Source organism: Actinia tenebrosa, unplaced genomic scaffold (genome assembly GCF_029948245.1).
Source record: "Actinia tenebrosa isolate PJP-AT-01 unplaced genomic scaffold, QUT_ActTen_1.0 PGA_scaffold1__47_contigs__length_23844297, whole genome shotgun sequence".
Taxonomy (NCBI): Eukaryota; Metazoa; Cnidaria; class Anthozoa; order Actiniaria; family Actiniidae; genus Actinia; species Actinia tenebrosa.
In genome coordinates this window covers 6,513,731-6,534,023 of record NW_028292578.1, presented here as the reverse complement: position 1 = coordinate 6,534,023, position 20,293 = coordinate 6,513,731, and the positions used below count along the sequence as shown (strand labels likewise).

Sequence of the window (20,293 nt, the reverse complement as noted above, 5' to 3'; positions counted from 1 at the left end):
GACGAACAACAGGGAGCCTACGCATTTCTCCGTAGAGCCACCAACAAATAGCACCGAAAATCTAACGGTTTGGACTTTTCGTATGGTTGCCGACTGTCACGGGAAGGTAAAGTTGCAAATGAGAATAGACGACAGTGGCCTGGTTACGGTAAATAGCATAGAGGATCAAAGAGATCGACCTTACAATCATGCGACCATCAGCACTCTAACGGTACTTAGTATTTAGAATGGAATTTATTTTCTAGTATATATGGATAACCCACACGCGAAGGAGGATTGGCTCCTTCATTACCTTGAGGAGGAGGAGGAGGAGGAAATTTATGCGGTTGATATATGGTTTGACACCGGGCTATGGGTGAAGGTTGGAGGCTTAGGAATGATAATATGTACTATATCCACTAATACAGGGTATTCATGTAATGCCGGCTTTAGACTTGTTGATGAGACTAATACCCCATTACCGCCATACAGGGAAAAAAGCGGAAATAGGCATTCAGTTCATTTTTCATCGGAGCCCTACCCGCCTAGCGCGGAAGATATAACGCCAGTAACTTTTCATATGATAACCAATTGTCAATATGCGAAGCTTCAAGTTCGTCCCAGCGATGTTGCCGGCTCTGGTGCCCACGCTGGTAAGCCGGGTGCCATCCGAATAAATGGTCAGGGTAAATTTAGTACAGATGCTGCTTGGTGTCATAAGCCCATTAGCACCATGACTGCTATACCACTAATTCCGTATTATCGAGGCGGTGCGAATACTATCTTTACTTATCCCCAGTCGAGAACACCTCGGGTACCCGACGACGATAAGCCACCAGTAATACACAAGGATAAGATTAACCCTTCATCTTCTTCAGGAGGACCACCCCAATAGCGACGACCAAGATCCAAATGTTATTCCCCACGAACTTTAACAGTTCTCCGCCGGCCCTAAGTGCCAGGCCAAGGACACTGCCAAGCAGCCCAGGCAAGCCGGCTGCCATCTTTTTTCCCAAGTCCGTCAGCCCATTGCCTAATTTTTTTACGCCTGCGCCCGTAGCCTTAAGCGCGGACAAGATAACTCCTACTACGCTTGAAATAGCGACCGCAAATGCCAGCGGCACGCCATACTTCACCAGGAGCTTTTTTATCTTTTCCTTGGTGGTAAGCCCCAGCTCCCTTTCCTTACCTTCTATTTGCGTTTGTAATTCCACCAGTCTTTCCTGAAGAGCCTCTATTTCCCTTTTGGCTGCCTCCCTTTCTTCTTCAGGGCGAGTTTGATCTTCGATTATTACTCGCTGTCGATCTATTTCGTACTCCAAGTCTTCGACGGCCTGTTGAAGTTGCCGTATTTGTTCCCCCGCCACTGCCTTGTCCACCATTACTTGCCTTTCTCTGTCAACAGACTCCATTAATTCTTTTCCTAAGCGCTGTAGCTGATTTCTTACACTGCTTTTTTCTTCCAACAGCTTAGAAAGCCTAGCTCTAAAGTCTGCAATTTCGGCGGCATGACTCGCAGTAGTTAGTCTATTTTGTTTAATGAATTCCTCTTCCAATTCTTCTATTCTACTTTGTAATGCTATGTTATCCTCCTTAAAATCATCAAGGAGCTTAGTGATGCCACCCTCATCTTTGGTTACCGCATCGAGTTGGTGTGTAAGGTCATCGATGGTTATGTTATTTTCCTGTATTTCCTTCTTAAGTGCTTCCTTTTCAGCACTTATTCTCCGCAAGTAACTCATTAAGCCTCCGGTCGCATCGCTATTTGAGGGAAGTTCTTCAAGTTGTTTGCTTTTTTCCTCTTCGACGGCCTCTAATTGGTTAAGTTTTTCCTGGCACTCCTCTTGCAGTCTGATTGCGGATCTGAGGGCATCTTTGTAGCCAGGCTTCGAAACGCCTCTAATAAAGGCCCTTTGAGCAACTTCTGTTTCCTTTTGAGTCAAAGTGCTTAGCATCGTCAAGTTGGGCGTTCCCAGCGCATTTGTGACTCCTTTTGGAAGCTGGTTGTTAAGCAGGTGGGAATTCTTCCTTTGATACAGGTTGTGCCATTTTTCCCTACCCGATTCTCTAACTTGAACCTGCCCTTTGTCTCTTATTTGGAAGTCCAAAGGAGCCAGGTTTAGGCTTGGGTATCGCTCTCTTAGGTCCTTGATGAGGTCCGCTATTAAGTCCGACCGCACGCCAAGGGATTCCATTTGTAAGTATTCTGGAATGGGCGTGTGGGGGTTCTTAGACCTAAATTTATCTCTTAAGGAACGCATAGCATCGCGGGCCCTGACGCCATACTTGCTCAGCAATTTATCAAAAAGGCCTCGGGGGTCTACATTGTCATCAGGAAGCAGGGTTTCGTATTCTTCGTCGTTAATGTCTACTTGGCCTTCTTCGGTAGGGGGATCAAAATCCGTTCCTTCTACTTCCATTATATATGATAAGCTCAAAGTTAAACCCCAACGTATTACCTAAGCAGGTTGGCGGACTGAAAGCAGAACGCACCTTTCACCGGGTCACATTCACGCCATCCAGCGCAAAACCAGGAGAAACCTTGTACGTAGGCGTTCCCCGTCTAACGGATAACCTAGTATTGGTTCCTGGTACCTTGGCTTTGAGGTTTGACCTAGCAATACAACCAGGTACCGCAGACGCGCGTCATGTCGTTAATAATGCAGGCAGGAACCTTGTTTCCAAAATACGCGTGAAGTTCGCCGGGGAATCCCTTTTGGACTTGAACAGGTACGATTTGTACACCACGTACAAAGACTTATGGTTGACGGCCTTCGACCGCGCGCAAAGGATAGAGCAGGGAATAGCAAGCGCAGCCATACGTAAGGTAAGGAGCGCAGCCTCTGGCGCCTCAGGAGAAGATGAAATAAAGGCGGCCTACGGTACTAAATATGTTATTCCATTAGATTTTGAAATTATCACGAACCACGGTGCATACTACCCAAGGCAGCTAAGTGAACTGCAGTTCGAAGTGACCCTACCAGATACTACGAACATCCTGCAGGGAAAAGACGTAAGTTCCTCAGCCGTCCACCCATACACCGTTACTAACTTGGAGCTGCAGTACGAAACGGTATGCAGTGAAGAGCTGGCTCGTAGCGCTGGCATGGAATACAGCTCCGGCAAGGCTTTTCTTTACGACCACGTTGTGATGTATAAGACGTTCAGCTTTACGAACAACGTCGAAGAGGTTATTAACCAAAGCATTAACCTTCCCAGGCGCAGCCTTACAGGGTTAATGTTACTGTTTGCAAAGACATACACCGCAGGATTGCGTGACTCTGAGGCATTCTTTAATCCTAACATTACCAACGTAGGTGTTAGCATTAACGGAGTGCCTAACAAGGTTTACTCACAAGGGATAAAGCCCGCGGATATGTACCGGGAAGTCGCGCGCAAGTTTGGCGACCAAATTGCCCCAAAGGAGTTCTTTAAGGATAAGTACGCGTTATGGATTGACATGCGCACCACCAACGACGAAGACCTACATGGGCAGGGCCTACGTTTAGTAAATACGCAGGATGGAATAACCTTGGAAATCAAACGCACCAAAGATGCCAGCGACACTACTAAGATAAACGCGTATATCTTCGTGGTGTCTGACGCGCAGCTAAGCGTAGAAATGAATCAGCTAAAGAGCGTCGCCTACTAGTTTCGTGAACAAAGTGAACGAAAAGTTAAAATATTCTTTATGTATAATATGCTTCGCGTATTTCAAAACAACGAAACCAAACTGCAATGCATAGTGCAAGGCGACAAGCCTTACTTTAAAGCAAAGGAGGTGGCGTCTGCGTTAGGATACGAAAACACCAAAAAAGCTATTAGTGACCACGTCTCTGAAAAACATAAGAAAAGGCTGAGTGAGTTAAGGGTAACGAATCGCATCCCTTATACTATTCACCCACATTCCGTGTTCATATCCGAACCTGGGTTTTATCAATTAATATGTAGTTCAAAGATGCCAAAGGAAGAAGCATTTCAGGATTGGGTATTCGAAGAGGTCCTACCCGCGCTGCGTAAGGACGGTCGATATGCAATAGAAAAGCGGTTTGACGGTCCAAACAAGTTGGTATTTAAAATCGAAAATGAGTTTGACCTGCATAAGAAAGTGGTCGATTACATCCGCAGGTTTTACCCCCAAATGCTCGTGACCCCTGGTCTAGGCGAACTGCAGGATTCGGATGGAAAGCGCATAAAGTGCTGGCAGAAGGGCTACCAACGCGGTCAACCCGACTTAATGATCTTGAATGCGCACACCCATTACCGTGGATTCTGCATAGAGCTGAAGACCCCTAAAGGCAATGGGGCATTATCTGAGGATCAACGCCTGCTGTTGCAGAGGTATGAAGAAAACGGCTATAAGGTGCTTATAAGCAGCGACTACGACGACATCTGCAGAGCTATCACGGAGTATGCACGAGGAATGCGCTTATCATGTAGGTGGTGCTGTAAGCGCTTTAAGAACGCGGACACTTTAAAGACGCACTTAAAGATATTCCATAGGATATATGGCGTTTGAGGCTGTGAGGCAGATACACTGGCGAGACTTAAAGGAGGGTGTTACGTATGAAATAAAAAATTATGTAGCCTTTGAAGATATCAACCGTTTGCGGCTGGTCCTCAAGCACGACGACGTAGAGTATTCCCTGTGGGCGCCTGATAGGGTCAGGTACGTCATACAGGGCGAGGAATTTACCCATTTGCGCTCGCATGGTAAGCAGAACGGGCGGTGGGAGTTTGACATTGAAAGGAGGGTTGCCCCGTCTCCTCTTTGTGGTTAGACGTGTCTAAAGTAGGTGTAGTCATGCCTTCGGTCTTCGGCGAGGATGGCTCCCTTTTTTTAACGATGCAGTCGGCAGGGGGTTCGCACGTGATACAGTCCATATATTGAAAGACTAAGAAGGTAGCATATGTTAAAGATGTGTCATCTCGGCTCTGCAGGATCGTTTCAAAAGGGTCCTTATTCTTATTTATTTTTATTTACCTAGTTAACTAAGAATAAATAAAAATAAGACCAAGATTCGAAACTCTTTGCGCAAACCTTACTTTACTACCGCGTCGCAGGATCGTTTCAAAAGGGTCTTTATTCTTATTTATTCCTCATACGAAGAATAAATAAAAATAAGATCAGGATTTGAGACTCTTTGCGCAAACCCTACTTTACTACCGCTTTGCAACCCTCCTTTAAAAGGGGTCTTTATTCTTATTTATTCTTATTTAACCTCACTAAGAATAAATAAAAATAAGATCAGGATTTGAGACTCTTTGCGCAAACCCTGATCTGACTTCCTTACTAACCCTTACGGGCGATCTTATCTTTTAAGTTGTTGCCGCTCCAATTTTGGAACGTGCTCACGTACTCCTTAAAGGCGACCGGATCAGACTGCGGGTATAGACACTGCCAAATATGTTGGTCACTTCTTTGACAGCCGCAGCGCTTGCAGTCCGCCTCCCAATATTCCCTGTCTTCCCAGCGCACACCTTCCGCGCGATCGAACAGCGCAAACCGCATGTCGATCTCCTTTTTACGTTGCGTTAACCTTTTTTTAGTGTCGCGCGGACAACATCGGGCCGCGACATCGCCGTGCTCGTAACAAACGACATCCTGCAGATCGTAATTGCCGCGGCACCGAAAGCGATGCCACTCTTCATCTTTGTCCTCCTCGCAGCGCTCGCATATATTCTTTAAGCAGACGCGGTTATTGACGTGATAATCCAACATTTGCACGCTGCTAAACAGATGATTACACTCCTTACAACGCCTTTCGCGCGTCTTATGACACACCTTCTTTTCGACGTGATATCGTAGCGCCTGTTTGGAACTGAACTCCTTGTTGCAATCTTTGCACCCCATTATAACTAAGTGTTTAATAAGCCTTATAAGGGATACTTAATAAAGTCCTTCACGGACTCTTTTGCCCAGCCCGCCATAGTTATCAGCGCACCAAACCGTTCCGCGCGCTTCAGACCGCACATTTCATCGTACAATTCCTGAACGTGCTCTTTTAACCGGTCTATCTCATCCCTTTGCATTTCGACCGTCCTCTCCAGGTCTGACTTTTCTCTGACGACGTTAACCATTGCTTTGACTGCTTCCACGGGCTCCATTATATATGAACCCAGATCACATGCCTTGTAATGCTCTGATAGTAGGACCCACCGGCTGCGGAAAGACCCAATTCGTGGTAGAGCAGCTATTAGGACCCTTTAGATATCGTTTCGACTACATAGTGCTGCTCTGCCCCACATACGTGAATAACCGCACCTGGACGGGCATAGGAGTGAAAGATGACGACTTCTTCGTAGATATCTTAGATCCTAATGAGTTATCCAGCCATCTTAAGTTCTGGCACAAACAATTCCCTAAGGATACTCAGACTTTACTCATACTGGATGACATTGCCTGTGGGGACGACGTAAAAAGGCGCACCTCCGAATTAGTGAAGCTCGCCTTTAGCGGCAGGCATGACAATATCAGCGTTTGGTTGCTCTCGCAGCAGCTTACCAGCGTCTCTAAGCCCTTCAGGGAAAACATAGGTTCACTTGTCGTCTTCTACACGCCCAGTAAGTCTGACCTGGAAACCATCTTGAGCGACTATGGCGGCGAGATAAGCAAGGAACAGTTACACGAATACATGCGGCATTTAAAGACTCACCAACATTCCAAGATGGTCTTCTCTTTGAGGTTTCCGTACGCGGTTGGAATCTATGATTCCTAATGTATATGGATATTGAGCAGCTCTTAGATGAAGTCCCCACACAGTTAGACGAAAGTAACCTTAAGGAACAACTCAACATCCTTGTGTCTTCTGGGAAGTGTAAAGAAATGATAGGCAAGGAACTTACCCATGAGCAGGTTAATAAGTTGTCAGAAGAGGAAGTCAAAAAGTTCCATAAGAGGTACGAGGCCGCCCTTGCAAGTAAGACCACGGACGCCGTAGCAGACTCCGCTATCCGACTTGCGACTAAATTGCTTGGACTTGCTCTGCCCATAGACGACGTGGAGCAACTGCGGAAGGACATAAGCGAGGACTATGTCATCGCCCAAGAACTTAAGATAACCTGCGGGTGGTTGTCCTTGAAGTGCGGTAAGTTAATGGCAGTCGCCTCTGCGGCTTTGCACGTAGCTCAGCATGTCGACTTGAAGGAGGTACTGGCGTCTTGGAAGGACTTTAAGAAGGATAGAGAAGTCGAAAAGGTCTTCCAGGCGGCACTTGCTGAGGTACCTGATCAAGTCGCCTCAAGTACTTAGTCAAGTCGTCCCTAAGTACTTGGTCAAGTCGTTGTCAAGTACTTAATCAAGTCGTCCTTAAGTACTTACTTAAGTCATTCTCAAGTACTTACCCAGGTTACCTTAAGTTACTTATCAAGTCCTTCAAGTCCTTAGATATAAATGAGTGAATCGAAGGTAGAGCAACCCCAAGAGGAGCAAAAGATTACCAAGGCTAAATCTCCAGGCAGAGTCGCTGCCGGGAAGAAGCTCGCGGAGATGAACAGGAAGAACAAAGCCAAAAAAGAAGAAAAGGTGGAGGAAAGAGAAGAGGAATCCTTTATTAATCCTGGGTACGTCATCGGCGCGTTAGGAGTTGCTATAGCAGCAGGCAGCCTCTACTTACAATGGCGGGCTACGAAGCCAAAAGTAGAATTAGAACCCGTGCATGTGACGCAGGAGCCCCCTAAGAGAAGCAAAATACCCGTGATGGAGTAATAACCTTCTCGCTTTGTAATATAATGTCGACCGCGTTATTGAAAACTGTTGAAGAAGCAGCTATCATTACTTCCATCGTTGCGGGTATTGGTTGGGTAGGTAAGAAAGTGCTCAAAGAAGACTTTACTGAAGACCCAAGCAAGAGCTTCGCTAATTTTGCTAAGATGACCGCTGCCGTAGGCGGGGCTATCATGGTAAAGGATTACCTACGGAAGGAAAAGTACCTGCCTACGACGTAAGCTTTGCTTGCGTCTAATATAAATGGCTAGTTTAATCGCAGGCGGAGTTATCGCAGCTTTAGCATTCACTGGAGCTAATTATGGTGGTCAGTATTTGGATAGATTAGTCAGGGGTGACAAAAGCGGAGAATTAGCCGCCGAAAGGAAAAGGCATGATTTAGCGCTGGAGAAATATCAGCGAGACGTTGCAGCTTGGAATGAAAAAAGACAAGCTTACAGGGATTGGTTGGACAAGAACTACCAAGACAAAATGCAGGCGGATAAGAACTTCGAAAACACAGACTACGCCTTTAAGCTCTATGCGCAGGCGCACCCAGCGGCATTAACGGGGTTGAAAAGGCCTCAGTTTAAGAATTACTATCAGCCTTCTAAGAAACAAAAAGATAGCGAGTTGGTCTTTGTAGGAGTCGCAGGGCTGGCCGGAGGCGTGGCTTTGGCGTATCTGCTCTAACGAAGGAAACTGTGTTTCCTGAAATATATGATCGTCTTTTTGGAAAGCGACAAGAATGACTTTACCACGTATTTAAATCCTCCCATCAAAGCCCATAAGGTTCGGCTGGTTAGTTGCTCTTTGTACAATTCTTGGTATAATTTGATTGGCGGCTTTGTCGTTGTGACTTCTACCAAACCAAAGTTGCCAGATTCCCATTACACCCCTATAACACTGGCTAAGGAGCTAGCAAAGCATGGATATACTCTTACCGCGGGGCTGCCCCATGAAATGAAATTCAAGAAAAATAGTGGGAGTGCCAATCTAAAGGGCAGTCCATTGGTAGAACTCCTGGGTCTTACTAGTACCACGATAAATAGCGGCAGTACATATGATGTGAAATGGAAAGTCGCATCCTCTTACGAAGTCTATTGCGATTTGGTCCATAGTTACAACAATGGAGAAAAGTCTTCTCTTATGTCCAAGTTTCTACCCAAAGGTAATCCATTTGACCCAGTAGAATACACTCCCATTTCTTTGTGCTATGACTTGTCTAATTTGGTAGAAAGCATAAACATCACCATTAAAGTGGACGGAAAGACGGTGGATTTCAACGGACGCAAGATCAATCTTGTTTTGGAATTCATATAATGGGTCGAACTGAGGACAAACTCAAAAGGATTTACTATGGGCCTGAGGGCTATTGGAGAGGAGCGTCGGCTATTAAGAAACTCGCGACCGCGGCCAGGGTATCAGAAGAAACGGTTAAGAACTGGTTAAAAAAACAAACCCTCTGGCAGGTTTATCTTCCCGTGCCCAAGTACATTCCCAGGCCCAGCTTCACCGTAAATGCCCCCAATGAAGTTCATCAGGCGGATTTGCTTTTCTTACCGCACGACAAAGTGAGAAGAAAGACCTATAGATACGCTTTGACCGTAGTTGATATCGCAAGCAGATATAAGGACGCCGAACCCATAACCAGCAAGGATTCTGGGGAAGTCGCAGAAGCCCTAGGTAGGATTTATAAGCGCGTCTTGAAATGGCCTAAGCTGCTGCAAGTGGATGCGGGGACAGAGTTCATGGGCGTGGTTACCAAGACCCTGAAGGACCACGACACTAAAATTAGGAGAGCCAAAGCAGAGTACCACAGGGGTCAGAGCATCGTCGAAAGATTTAATAAGACCTTGGCCGAGCGTCTCTTTGGGTACCAGTATTGGAAAGAGCTGGAAGATCCCTCCAAACGCAACAGGGAATGGACCCAGAGGCTCCCCCAGGTCGTCGCGGCTTTGAACAACGAGGCGGCCAGGGCTACGGGAATGAAACCCAAGGATGCCATAAAAAAGAAACACGTGGAACACAAGTCCTACGTCAGAAGTTCGAGGGCGGTCGGACTGAAGGAAAAAAAGCTACCCCGCGACATAGTGGTCAGATACCTCTATCAGCCGGGGGAACTCGAAGGTGGCAGTAAGAGAGCCACGGATCCTAACTGGTCTTTGGAAACGTATGAGATTTCGAAGTCCGTCACCAAGGAAGGGCAACCCGTGTTGTATTACCTAGATGGCCCAAGTCGTGGATTTGTCAAGGAAGAACTGCTCATAGTCCCCAAAGACTCAGAGTAGTGCTGCTCCGCGCGCCCGATTGCACTCTAGGCATGTCAGCCTTACGTTGCCTCTGCAATGCCCGCGTTTGTTGTTGATACGATCCACGGAGAACTGCTGATCGTCATTTGGGTCAAACCTCCATAGTAGAGGTATGTTACACTTGGCACACCTTGCCCCTTTCTTATAGACGTCGTCCACGCATAGGTCGAACGTCATATTTTTTTCTTCGTCGTGCCGCTTGTAGCGAAGGAGTTTCTTAGCAATGTTCTCTTTGGCTACGTCCTCTGGGGTGCGGTCGTAACGCAGTTGCGGCCCCCAGGCTCTTTTTAACTGTTTGGCATATTCTACGCGGCTTACGGCGGTGTAGATAAGGTTGCTCCAACACAGCCGCTGGTCTATGATCCATAAGGTTTCTTTTATGGTAAGCCCTTGCGCGCTGTGGACTGTCATGCAATAGCCCAAGCGCCAATCTGGATGGGAGGTTATTTTTTCCACCTTTTCTATGGGTACCCAGGCTTTATCGTGCGTTACTGCGTTCTGCAGTTGGATGTCGGTACCAGGTACCCAGACGTCGCGGCGCTGCATGCGGGTGTCGTGGGGTTTGTAGCAAACAGGTACGGGATGCGTAGGGAAGCGCTCTCGGTGTATATTTAGCAAATCCTTTTGTATGCGAGACTGTGCTGCGCGTTTGCTGCTCAGCACCAGGTCCTTTGGATGCCATGTGTAAAGGAAGTCCTCGTAGGACTTCGCTCGTACGCGTTTGCGCAGTGTTTTGCATTGCTCGGCGTCACTGAGGCCCCTCAATTCCGCTTTTAGCTTACGTATTTGATCCTTGCTGCGGTAGTCGGTGTTAATTTCCTCCGCATGGTCTACGAAATCTTTCAGCCATTCGTGGGGCATCTCTCCGGCTATTGGAGGAGGCTGGCAGGGATCTCCGGTGAATATTACTTGACATTTCCCGCGAAGGAACTCTACGAACTCCTGCAGGATTTCCAAAGGTACGGTGCAAATCTCATCCCAAAGCATCACCGGAGGTATGTCGTGGATGGCTTCTGGTACCCACTTTTGGCCATTCCAGCGAAAGAAGCTGTGGTACGTTTGCGCGTCGTGGCCCATTTCGCAGAGTTCTCTTTCCAAACGATGTGTTGGCGTTAGCACCTTTATCTTAGGAAAGAGTTCTAACGCACGCGTCGTCTTACCGCTGCCTACCGTACCGTAGAGGTAAGAGAAGCGTTGGTAGGAAATAGGGTCGGCAACGCGCCATTGTCCACTTTCTGCGAGTTCATCGGCAGTGTAGAATTCCTTCATCTTTTCCAACACGTGCGGTTTCACGTATAAGGAATCCGTGGCTACGCGGGGGATATCTTCTTTGTCAAACCGCAGGAGCATCGCTAATAGGTTAATGTGCGCGTAGGCTAACATGCTGGCACGCAGATGGTAATACTGCGGTCGATGGTCCTGGTAGTAACGCAAAGCATTCCATTTGTGCAGCCGATCTTCTACGAGGTAATCCCATTTCTCTACAGACACCATCGTTCCTTGGTCATGGGCACGTTTTATGAGGAAACTTAACTCACCTTCGTCTGTTATTAGGCGCCTTTGCATGTGTTTCTCTCCCTCGTTAGCGCCCTGGGTGAACTTTCCTATGACAATTCGGGCGGTTGGGTTGTGCTCTGGTAACCATTTAGTGAAGGCGCTATGGCAGAGTATGGCTTCATGCGCTGTGTATTTTAAAAGTTTGCGCTCTTCAAAGAACTTCAATAGGGGCACCGGTATCCATCCTTTCTCCTGCAGGTGCTTCCCGTACCACGCATAGATTATGGGGTGCAGACCCGCTGCTAATTTCCAGGTGGTCAACCGTACAAACCCCGTTGCTGGGGCGTCGTAGTGACCATCCAACGTAACACGAAAGAACTGCGAATCTGGATGTCCGTAACGGTCGTAATATTCCTTACAATCTCCTAGGCCTTTGAAGCTTGCGGGGTAACAATGTTTCATATCCAGCGACACGTATTCGTCTTCATCATACTCCATGTTCCACAGACCACCGTGGCCGTGTTCTACACAAGCTTTAGCTATATCTTTGAACTCCTCCGGTGTGGATTTCCACCCGTTTCTTTTCTTTGCGGCTAAGAAGTCCAAACTGCGACTACTAAGGACCTCGTCAGAGAAGTCTTCTCCTAAAGTCTCGCAGGCGCTTCGAATGCGCAGCTGTTCCACTTCAGGACGATACAAAGTACCATCTTGGGTCATAAATTGACTTCCCTCCGCGTCCATTAACCAAATAGAATTCTCGTGCATTAGTTCCGCAAGCGGCGACTCCTTGTAAACGCGCGTTTCTTTCTTCTTTCGGAACCTTAACTCCCTCCACGCATGTGCGTTATGCTGGTAAATTACGATAGGCACACCCCGGCCCCCATACTTGTGCGTCCCGGAGTAGATGAAGCCGTCGGTGATGTCTTTCACGTGTATGCGCCTCTCTAAAGCAGTTTCTAACTTCTTGATGTTGTCTATGGTTGCTCCGGCCTTGTAAGTGGCGTTTTCCCATTTCCTGATGGCTTCTCTTCTCTTTAAAGTTAACTTATCACCACGAGAGGAATCCTCGAAGAATTCTCTAACCAACTTACCTACGCAGTTACCGGGATGCCGCATTGGCTTAAGCTTTTTAACGTCCGGCTTCTTGATCTCATAAGCAGCATAAATAACTACGGTAACGGGGTAAGCAACTTCGTAGAACAAGATGTCAATCCCCACCAGCGCTCCAGGACGCGTGTCCTTGTTTAAAACGAACAGGTCCTTCTTGCCCGACGCCCGTATTGGATTACGCCCCTTTTCTATTATCCACTCACCGTCTAAATACTTTATAAACGTCAACTCCAGACGGTAATTACCTTCGGGCATTAAGTCAATTATCCTTTCTGCTCTTTCCTCGCTCATCGTCTCATCTGTATCTCCCTCCATAAACGTTGTGAAGGCAAAGTCCGCATCCAGGCGATCCAACACCTGAGTTCGCAGTCGGCGCACAGTTTCGTTACGAATGCTCGTGATGGTGTCCATCTATATCTATGAAATATCTTAACCCTCATTTGCGATACCTTTGATTCCCAACACAGCAGCAGTAAGGGAATCGTCGCGCAACGCATAACGGGACACGGGTATTTCCCGCTGCCGACCCGTTCCTTAAATCGCCAGTAAAACCCGTAAATCTTCGACATCCACCGCGAGTCCCCCTTACTGCTGCTATTCAGCCGAAGTTAGAGAACCGAAAGGTCACGATACAAGTAAAACTGTGAGCACAACCCTCATGAACCATGTCCTACTCACGAACCATCCAACTTCAGTTTATATTCGTGCGCATCACCCTCTACCACTCTTTTCATTGCTACGCCGGCGCTGAACGAGACAGCAGTCGCGACAGGGAGATTGGTACACTTCCGTCAACCAAATAAATTGGTCAGAACCTTTACTGTATATTCTCTGATTGGCGTCAACCCACCCACGCATCAGTATCTTGTATCTTAATGATTATTGGTAAAAATATTGGGCCCTGATATATACTGTATTAGAGGTTTTCATGTTGGTTGAACTGACGTTTACAGCATATACACAGTACGGTATGTTGTCTTAGGGTTCACAATCCAATCACATCGCGTAGTGACAAGGCTACTGAAATATATCTTTTTCCACTCACATGAAAAGCGCTCTACGCATATAGCTCAAAGCCGACGTAAAAAGATGACAAACAACAATAAAATAATATTTTATTTCGTCAAAACAGCTATAAAACATTTGCAATAAATAAAAACTTGTATGGTAAAACCCCGAATCTGATTGGCTGGCAGTAACTCATTATCATAATATATGTAAGCTACGGTGGAATGAATGCAGTACCCACACCGAGTAAACATGGCGCACTCTGATGCAACCAAGAAAAAGGTATTTCACCAACATGGTTGATTTATATTTTTCAGCGTCTTGTATGTACTAGCAGCGTAAGTAACGTTCATATACTCACCAGATACTTGTAAGTATACCAGTTGAAGATAGACAGTTGGATGGAGTCATCAATGTCCCATGCTCAAGCTCTTGGGCCGGATGTGCTGTAGTATTGACACATGGTGCTGGAGGAGACATGAATTTTCATCATCTGGAAAGGATTGCTTGTCGTCTGGCTCACTCAGGGATTCTTTGCCTTAGATTTACATGTAAAACACCTAATTTCAAGTACAGAATCCGTTGTTTTGAAGCTGTCCTGGTGAGATGTTTTAGAATTCTTCGATTGCAAACACGTGACTAAAAATCATGACGTCATTAGCGTCGGCCATTTTGGTGGTGCAAATATGGCGTCTAATGTAAGCTCACGAGGCAATCCTATAGAGTTTTCGGAATATTACGATTCTATGGTTGAACCTGTCAAGGATAGATACAGGGAAAAAGTGCAAAACATCGGATTTGATCCGTATTCTTTAAAAAATGGTGATTTCAGCGAAGATTGTGCAAAAATTCCTAGCATCGTATACCCAGATATCGTGAACTACTTGGTTCTCCAAACATCTTGGGCTACCAATAAGCAGATGAGAGCGTACAAATCAATGGACGCGTATAATTTCTTCGTATCTGGCTGGGTCGGCACTCTCTTGATGAAAGAGGTACATCCAAACAAAACGCTTGTTTTTGCAAGGGTGAGTCATGAATATCTTGTATAGTAGTTATGCACCTATCAATGTTAAGCCCCCCAGGGATTAGATCAACACTTATTGTCCCCACAGGGGCATTTACCAACAATTCTGTCGCCAGGGTCGGAAATTTTGCCAAATTTTGAGACTGTATGACTCCTGAATTTGTCCCAAGGTAGGGATTTTTAGATGAGTTTGACCCCGTTCAGAATCCTGAAGAGGGGGAATTTGACCAAAAAAGTTTAAAGTTTCTAGTCCAGCCTCCCCCGGGGGCTTAACCGAAGCAATTTAAAATATTTCATTAGCTCCTTATGCTCAACTAATTGTTTTCTTTTGATTATACAGGTAAATCATTCACAAAGAGCGCGAGAAACCCCTTTAAAGACATGGTTTTTCACCGAAAATGATGGCACTGTGATTACCGCACACTGCAACTGCATGGCAGGCTTGAGTGAAGCATGTTCCCACATTGGTGCCCTTTTGTTTGCCTGCGAAGCTGGTTCAAGAATTGAGGGACTGAAAACATGCACTGGAAACAAAAACAAATGGTTAATGCCCTCCCATGTTAAGGAAATTCCTTACCTACCAGCATCAGAGATGGACCTAAGGTCGGCCAAACAAAAACATAAGATGCTGTTAGGTGAGGGAAAAACTCCGTCTGTCTCAAGAGATCTACCAGCAGGTAATGCCAATGGTATTCAAAATAGAACTACTCTAGAAGAACAAAACAGTTTCTTTGAAAATATATCTTGTTGTGGTACTAGACCAGCAATATTATCTCTTATGGAACCATTTAGTGACCTGTATGTCCCAAAACAAGTGAATTTGCCCAAGCCTATCACAGAGAGGTTTGATAAAGAACCTGACCTAGATTTCACTAGGCTTCTTGAAAAGTGTTCCAACATTGAATTTCAAATCACTCAAGAAGAATGCAAAGCTGTTGAATCCAACACGAGGGGGCAAGCCTCATCAAGTCTTTGGTTCAGACAAAGAGCTGGCCACATAACAGCATCCAAATTGAAGTCTGTTTATTGTTCCAGAGCTACAAAGCCTCCAGCAAGCTTGGTAAAGAGCATTTGCTACCCAGAGGCTCACAAATTCAGCAATGTTGCCACTAACTGGGGAAAAACAAAGGAGGCAGTTGCACGCAGTGCTTACCAGAATGAAATGGAAATTGTGCATGACAATTTCACAGTGTCAGATAGTGGACTCCACATAAATCCAGAATGGCCCTTCCTTGGAGCATCACCTGATGGCTTGGTATGCTGTGACTGTTGTGGGTCGGGTGCTTGTGAAATTAAGTGTCCCTACAAAGATATTGATTTGGAACCATGGGAAGCAGCAGAAGAGAAAGGATTTTGCTTAAAAAGGGATGGCAATAAAATTTTATTGGATAAATCACATGGTTATTACTATCAAGTACAGGCACAACTTTTCATTTGTGATATTGAGTACTGTGACTTTGTTGTTTGGACACCAAGAGGAATATATATTGAGAGAATCCTTCCTGACTTAGAACTTTGGAGAGGAGTTTTAATCAAATCAAAAGATTTTTTCTACAAAGCTATCCTCCCAGAGGTAATAGGACAGTGGTTCACAAGATCTTCCTTGCCATTTGTTGAACAACCAGTAGCCTCAGATGATGATGATGCTTATTGGTGTCTATGTCAGCAGCATATTGAAGGAAGCACCCTTGTTCGTTGTGAAAACACAGATTGCAAAATCAAGTGGTATCACTTAAAATGTTTAAGGATGAGTAAGGAGCCAGAGGGATACTGGTTGTGTCCTGATTGTAACAAGTCACAGAAATAGTGTGTGATAGCTAGGGTAAATAACATGGCTGTGTTACAATATGCAACTTAAAATCTCAATATTCACCTTATGGCCATGTTATTTACCATTTCTTTAAAAAGGAGTCTTTTTCGTTTTCTTAATTTCAAAGATGGCATTTCTTAAAAAATCTTAGCAATGCAACAGTGAAGCACATAAGGGCTATAATTCATTTTATTATTCAATCATCTACTGTCATATAAATTTATATACTAATATTGACAATATACAACCTTTTATATAAAATGCAATGCAACATGGGTTTATTTTTGATGCAAAAAATCAGCAATAATTATTACTTATCAGCTTAAACAAAAATCATATTAAAATAAGATATATTGATATATAAAAATATAATAATATTATAAAAATACATGTATAATCACCATAAAATATAAATATGTTACATAACTTACAATAAGAAGATAAAGATGATAATATGTAAGCATAAACTTATGATATATATCTTTGTAATAATAATTTTTCCCCATCTGTGTTTTAACTCAAGTTTTTTAGTAGAAACTGCACCTATACAATGTCTTTTTAGAGTGGTTTTACTAAACTGATAAAACAACAATAACTTACTATAAATTATCTTGTGAAAGTATGCTCTTAAGACCATTTTGTAGCTTTGAATTAGTCAAATGGGATAATGGAGTCTGAAAGGTTGGTCAGAGCACAACAAACCTTTACTACCTTATCTATTGGTGCAAGGCTATCACCTGGCTTTGCTGTTATTGCTTCTACAGGAAGTGTACTTTGTAAAATAACAAATTTTCTTCTTACAAGCCCTATAACCCTCTCGACATGTATGCGCACATTTGCTATTTTGCGTGTCTGCTCTACTTCTAGAGCAGAGAGTTGTTTCTTACCCCTTGTAAAAGCTGGGATGTGCAACCTTGCCTGATAAAAACCAACACTGTCTTCAATATCGAACCCTCTATCTGCAAGTACTATATCCCCTGGTTGAAGCTTGCGCAACATTTTACTATTTTCAGTTAGATATTTATCACTAACTCTACCTCCCCAGGCCTTTGAAATGAAGGAAATCACACCCTGAGGGGTTATACCTATGAGGAATTTTACTGTATTGTGGTGCTTGTAATTTGACCATGTCATTGCTCGAGCAATCAAGCTAGACGGTCGGTCTATGAACACCTCAAAGCAATCAATAATGACTGCAACTTTTTTCCCAAAGTTTTGCTGAAAAACTAAGGGCATTGTCTTCCTCAACTGTTCTCGTTCTGGCCACTTAATAAGAAAATCTAGTCTATCGCTCATAATGTTGATCCACCTATAAAATATCCTGGTGGCTGTAGATTGGGAGATACCAAAGCGGTAAGCAAGATCCTGAAAGGGTAGGTTTAACTTTATTCTCATCAGTACTAGAAGAAACTCCTGGAATTGGTTCAATGCATTGTTGCAGGTTGTTGACACTTTCTGTGCTACTAGGTGAAATATATGCATTAAAATAAGAAAATTTGGTAAACCAGTATAAAATTTTGTTTTTTCATCATTCCCCCTTAGGCTATCCTCTGACAATTGTAAACTGCTTAACTGCTGTTTCAAATTTTGTAACTCAAGCATCACAGTGTTGATGTAAATATCATTGCAGGATAGGTCAGCCATTGTAATGTCTGTCTGACAGCTAAAATTGGCCACTGTCACAGAATCAGTCTGACAGCTACAATCCTTGTTCCATTCATTTTCAAATGCTACTTGTGTGTTCTCTGTTTCATCTTGAGATTCTACAAACAGGAAAGAATGTAATTGTTGTGTGTGCTTTAAAAATTACATAGTAAAACATTGAAATTTTAATGGTCCATACAGTGTCAAAACCAGGGTATTTTGGTAGGGGCTGGCTGGCTAGCCAAATCATATTACCTACACAACCATTTTCACCTGACAGTCTGCATCTGCCCCAACCACATCATTGCTCTTCTTGGGACGAACCATTAGATTTAGAAATGGCATTATTATTTATTTATTTTTATTTTTTTGGTCTTGGCAGGAATATCATTTATTAAAATTGCATGGCACCAATTTTTTTCAATGGAATTTTTACTGAAAATATTCTTTTTTTTGCTTTTATCCCCCCCTCCATCATTTTTCTAATGATATGTTACAAATTTACTTTTTCCAAGCATTTTGCACTTTGAACTACAAATGATTATTGGATATTAGACATACCGTGGTAAGAATTAAAATCGGACAAGTGGGGATTTTCGATGCTGCTAGATGGCGATGTCTGTACATCCAGCGAAGGCGGCTTTTCTTGGGTTTCTGATTTCTGCATCTCTTCGGCCTTTCGCTTCTTGCTAGCCCGTTGACTTGCTCTTTCATATTTTTGGACTGAAGCAGCTACTTTTTGTGAAGATATCCGATCATGCCCCATATTCTGAGTAGGGGCCCAGTCAGGATTTAGGCGATCGTAGAGTTTTCCCGGTTCGCCTAGAATGAAGTAAAGTCTTGTTAATTGTTGCAAGCATAGTTAACTATGTTGCAAGTTATCCAGCTAAAAAACTTGCGAGCTCCAATAAATTCAGGGCAAAACTAAAGCAAAACTTACCAGAAATGAAATGACAACCGCATATTCTTGTGTTTTCCAGATTTATGCTCTTCAAATCTCCCCTATATATATTTGCTATCCATTCTCGTCTTCTATCCTCACTTATGGTTTTGCACTGATTTCCCTGGTTCTCTATAACTTTTGGGAACCTAAAAAACTTACAATTTCCTTTTTGACGCGAGCTGTTATGTGCACATCCTTTCACTGCACAATGATAAGGCATAACGGATTAAACAGAGTATAATAACGCTGCAAGTTCAATAGAGATTGTTGACCTCGTGAATAAGATGTTGACCTGATATCCGTCACGTAAACCACCATAATGGCCGACTTCCGGTTTCGAGGGTGAATTTTAATTAGCTATGACGTAGCCTGCAATCGAAGAATAGACAATGTCCTTAGTAACAACCATGTACTAACAACATAATCATTCAAATCTTATTTACTTACTTGTAATGAACCAAAAAACACCAAAACATTTCTTCGCATTATTTGGAGAAGATAATGTGGTCAAATTTACAGTGTCTGTGGTTTCTCTTCTACAGCTATAAAAATATATTTAAATATTTATTTCTGCAGCACTTTCTTCGTGGACATGACGATTTTGCCATCGCGAAATGTATTATTGCAGGTATAGTCATTGCTGAATTTCGTGTGTCATACACAGTGTATTAATTATTACAGATAAGTATATTTACTCTGTCGAAGGAATAGCGTCCGAAATGTCAGTAAGTTTTTTCATGGTGTAAATTTTACCCTTTTACCATTGTTTCATTAGGAACACCGACTCAGCTCACACTAGTTTTTAGCTAGTTATTTCTTCTTATAAGATTACTATATTATTAAGTGTTTCATACACGATGTTTGATGCAGATTGTTTTTTTCTTAGGACGATCGATGGGTGCAAGAGTTGCTGCAGAACTAGCTACAATCAGTAATCTTACAAATCAATTCATATTTGGTGTTGCTTGCCTTTCTTATCCACTTCACCCTCCACGAAAATTTTCTGAGCTTCGTACGTCATCTCTTATTCACCTTGGGATACCTGTGTTATTTGTTAGTGGAACAAAAGACCATCAGTGCCACAAGGACCTGATGGATAGTGTATTGGACAAAATGGGAACAGACTGGAAAATGCACTGGGTTGAAAAAGCTGACCATTCTCTTAACATTAATAACAAACCAAATAATGAATTAATAGACATGATGTGCGAGTGGGTTGTCACATGGTGTCAATCAGTATTCATGGCTGAACGGTAGT

General features: G+C 43.9%; 3 protein-coding genes across 3 annotated transcripts; 2 read left to right on the top strand and 1 right to left on the bottom strand.

Annotated features, from left to right (window-relative positions):
* The first annotated feature begins 13,762 nt into the window (after window positions 1-13,762).
* LOC116289225 (testis-expressed protein 30) lies at window positions 13,763-20,292 on the top strand. The gene is made up of 4 exons (XM_031696113.2): window positions 13,763-13,893; window positions 13,976-14,212; window positions 19,612-19,663; window positions 19,922-20,292. The coding sequence occupies exons 1-4, from the start codon at window positions 13,840-13,842 to the stop codon at window positions 20,290-20,292; spliced, it is 714 nt and encodes a 237-aa protein (XP_031551973.1). The 5' UTR covers window positions 13,763-13,839.
* LOC148909766 (uncharacterized) lies at window positions 14,237-18,281 on the top strand. The gene is made up of 2 exons (XM_089032356.1): window positions 14,237-14,639; window positions 14,979-18,281. The coding sequence occupies exons 1-2, from the start codon at window positions 14,298-14,300 to the stop codon at window positions 16,443-16,445; spliced, it is 1,809 nt and encodes a 602-aa protein (XP_088888482.1). The 5' UTR covers window positions 14,237-14,297; the 3' UTR covers window positions 16,446-18,281.
* On the bottom strand, window positions 17,100-19,456 carry LOC116289224 (uncharacterized). The gene is made up of 3 exons (XM_031696110.2): window positions 19,033-19,456; window positions 18,654-18,914; window positions 17,100-18,211 (listed from the first exon to the last, which is right to left on the bottom strand). The coding sequence occupies exons 1-3, from the start codon at window positions 19,253-19,255 to the stop codon at window positions 17,100-17,102; spliced, it is 1,596 nt and encodes a 531-aa protein (XP_031551970.2). The 5' UTR covers window positions 19,256-19,456.
* Window position 20,293: the final 1 nt, after the last annotated feature.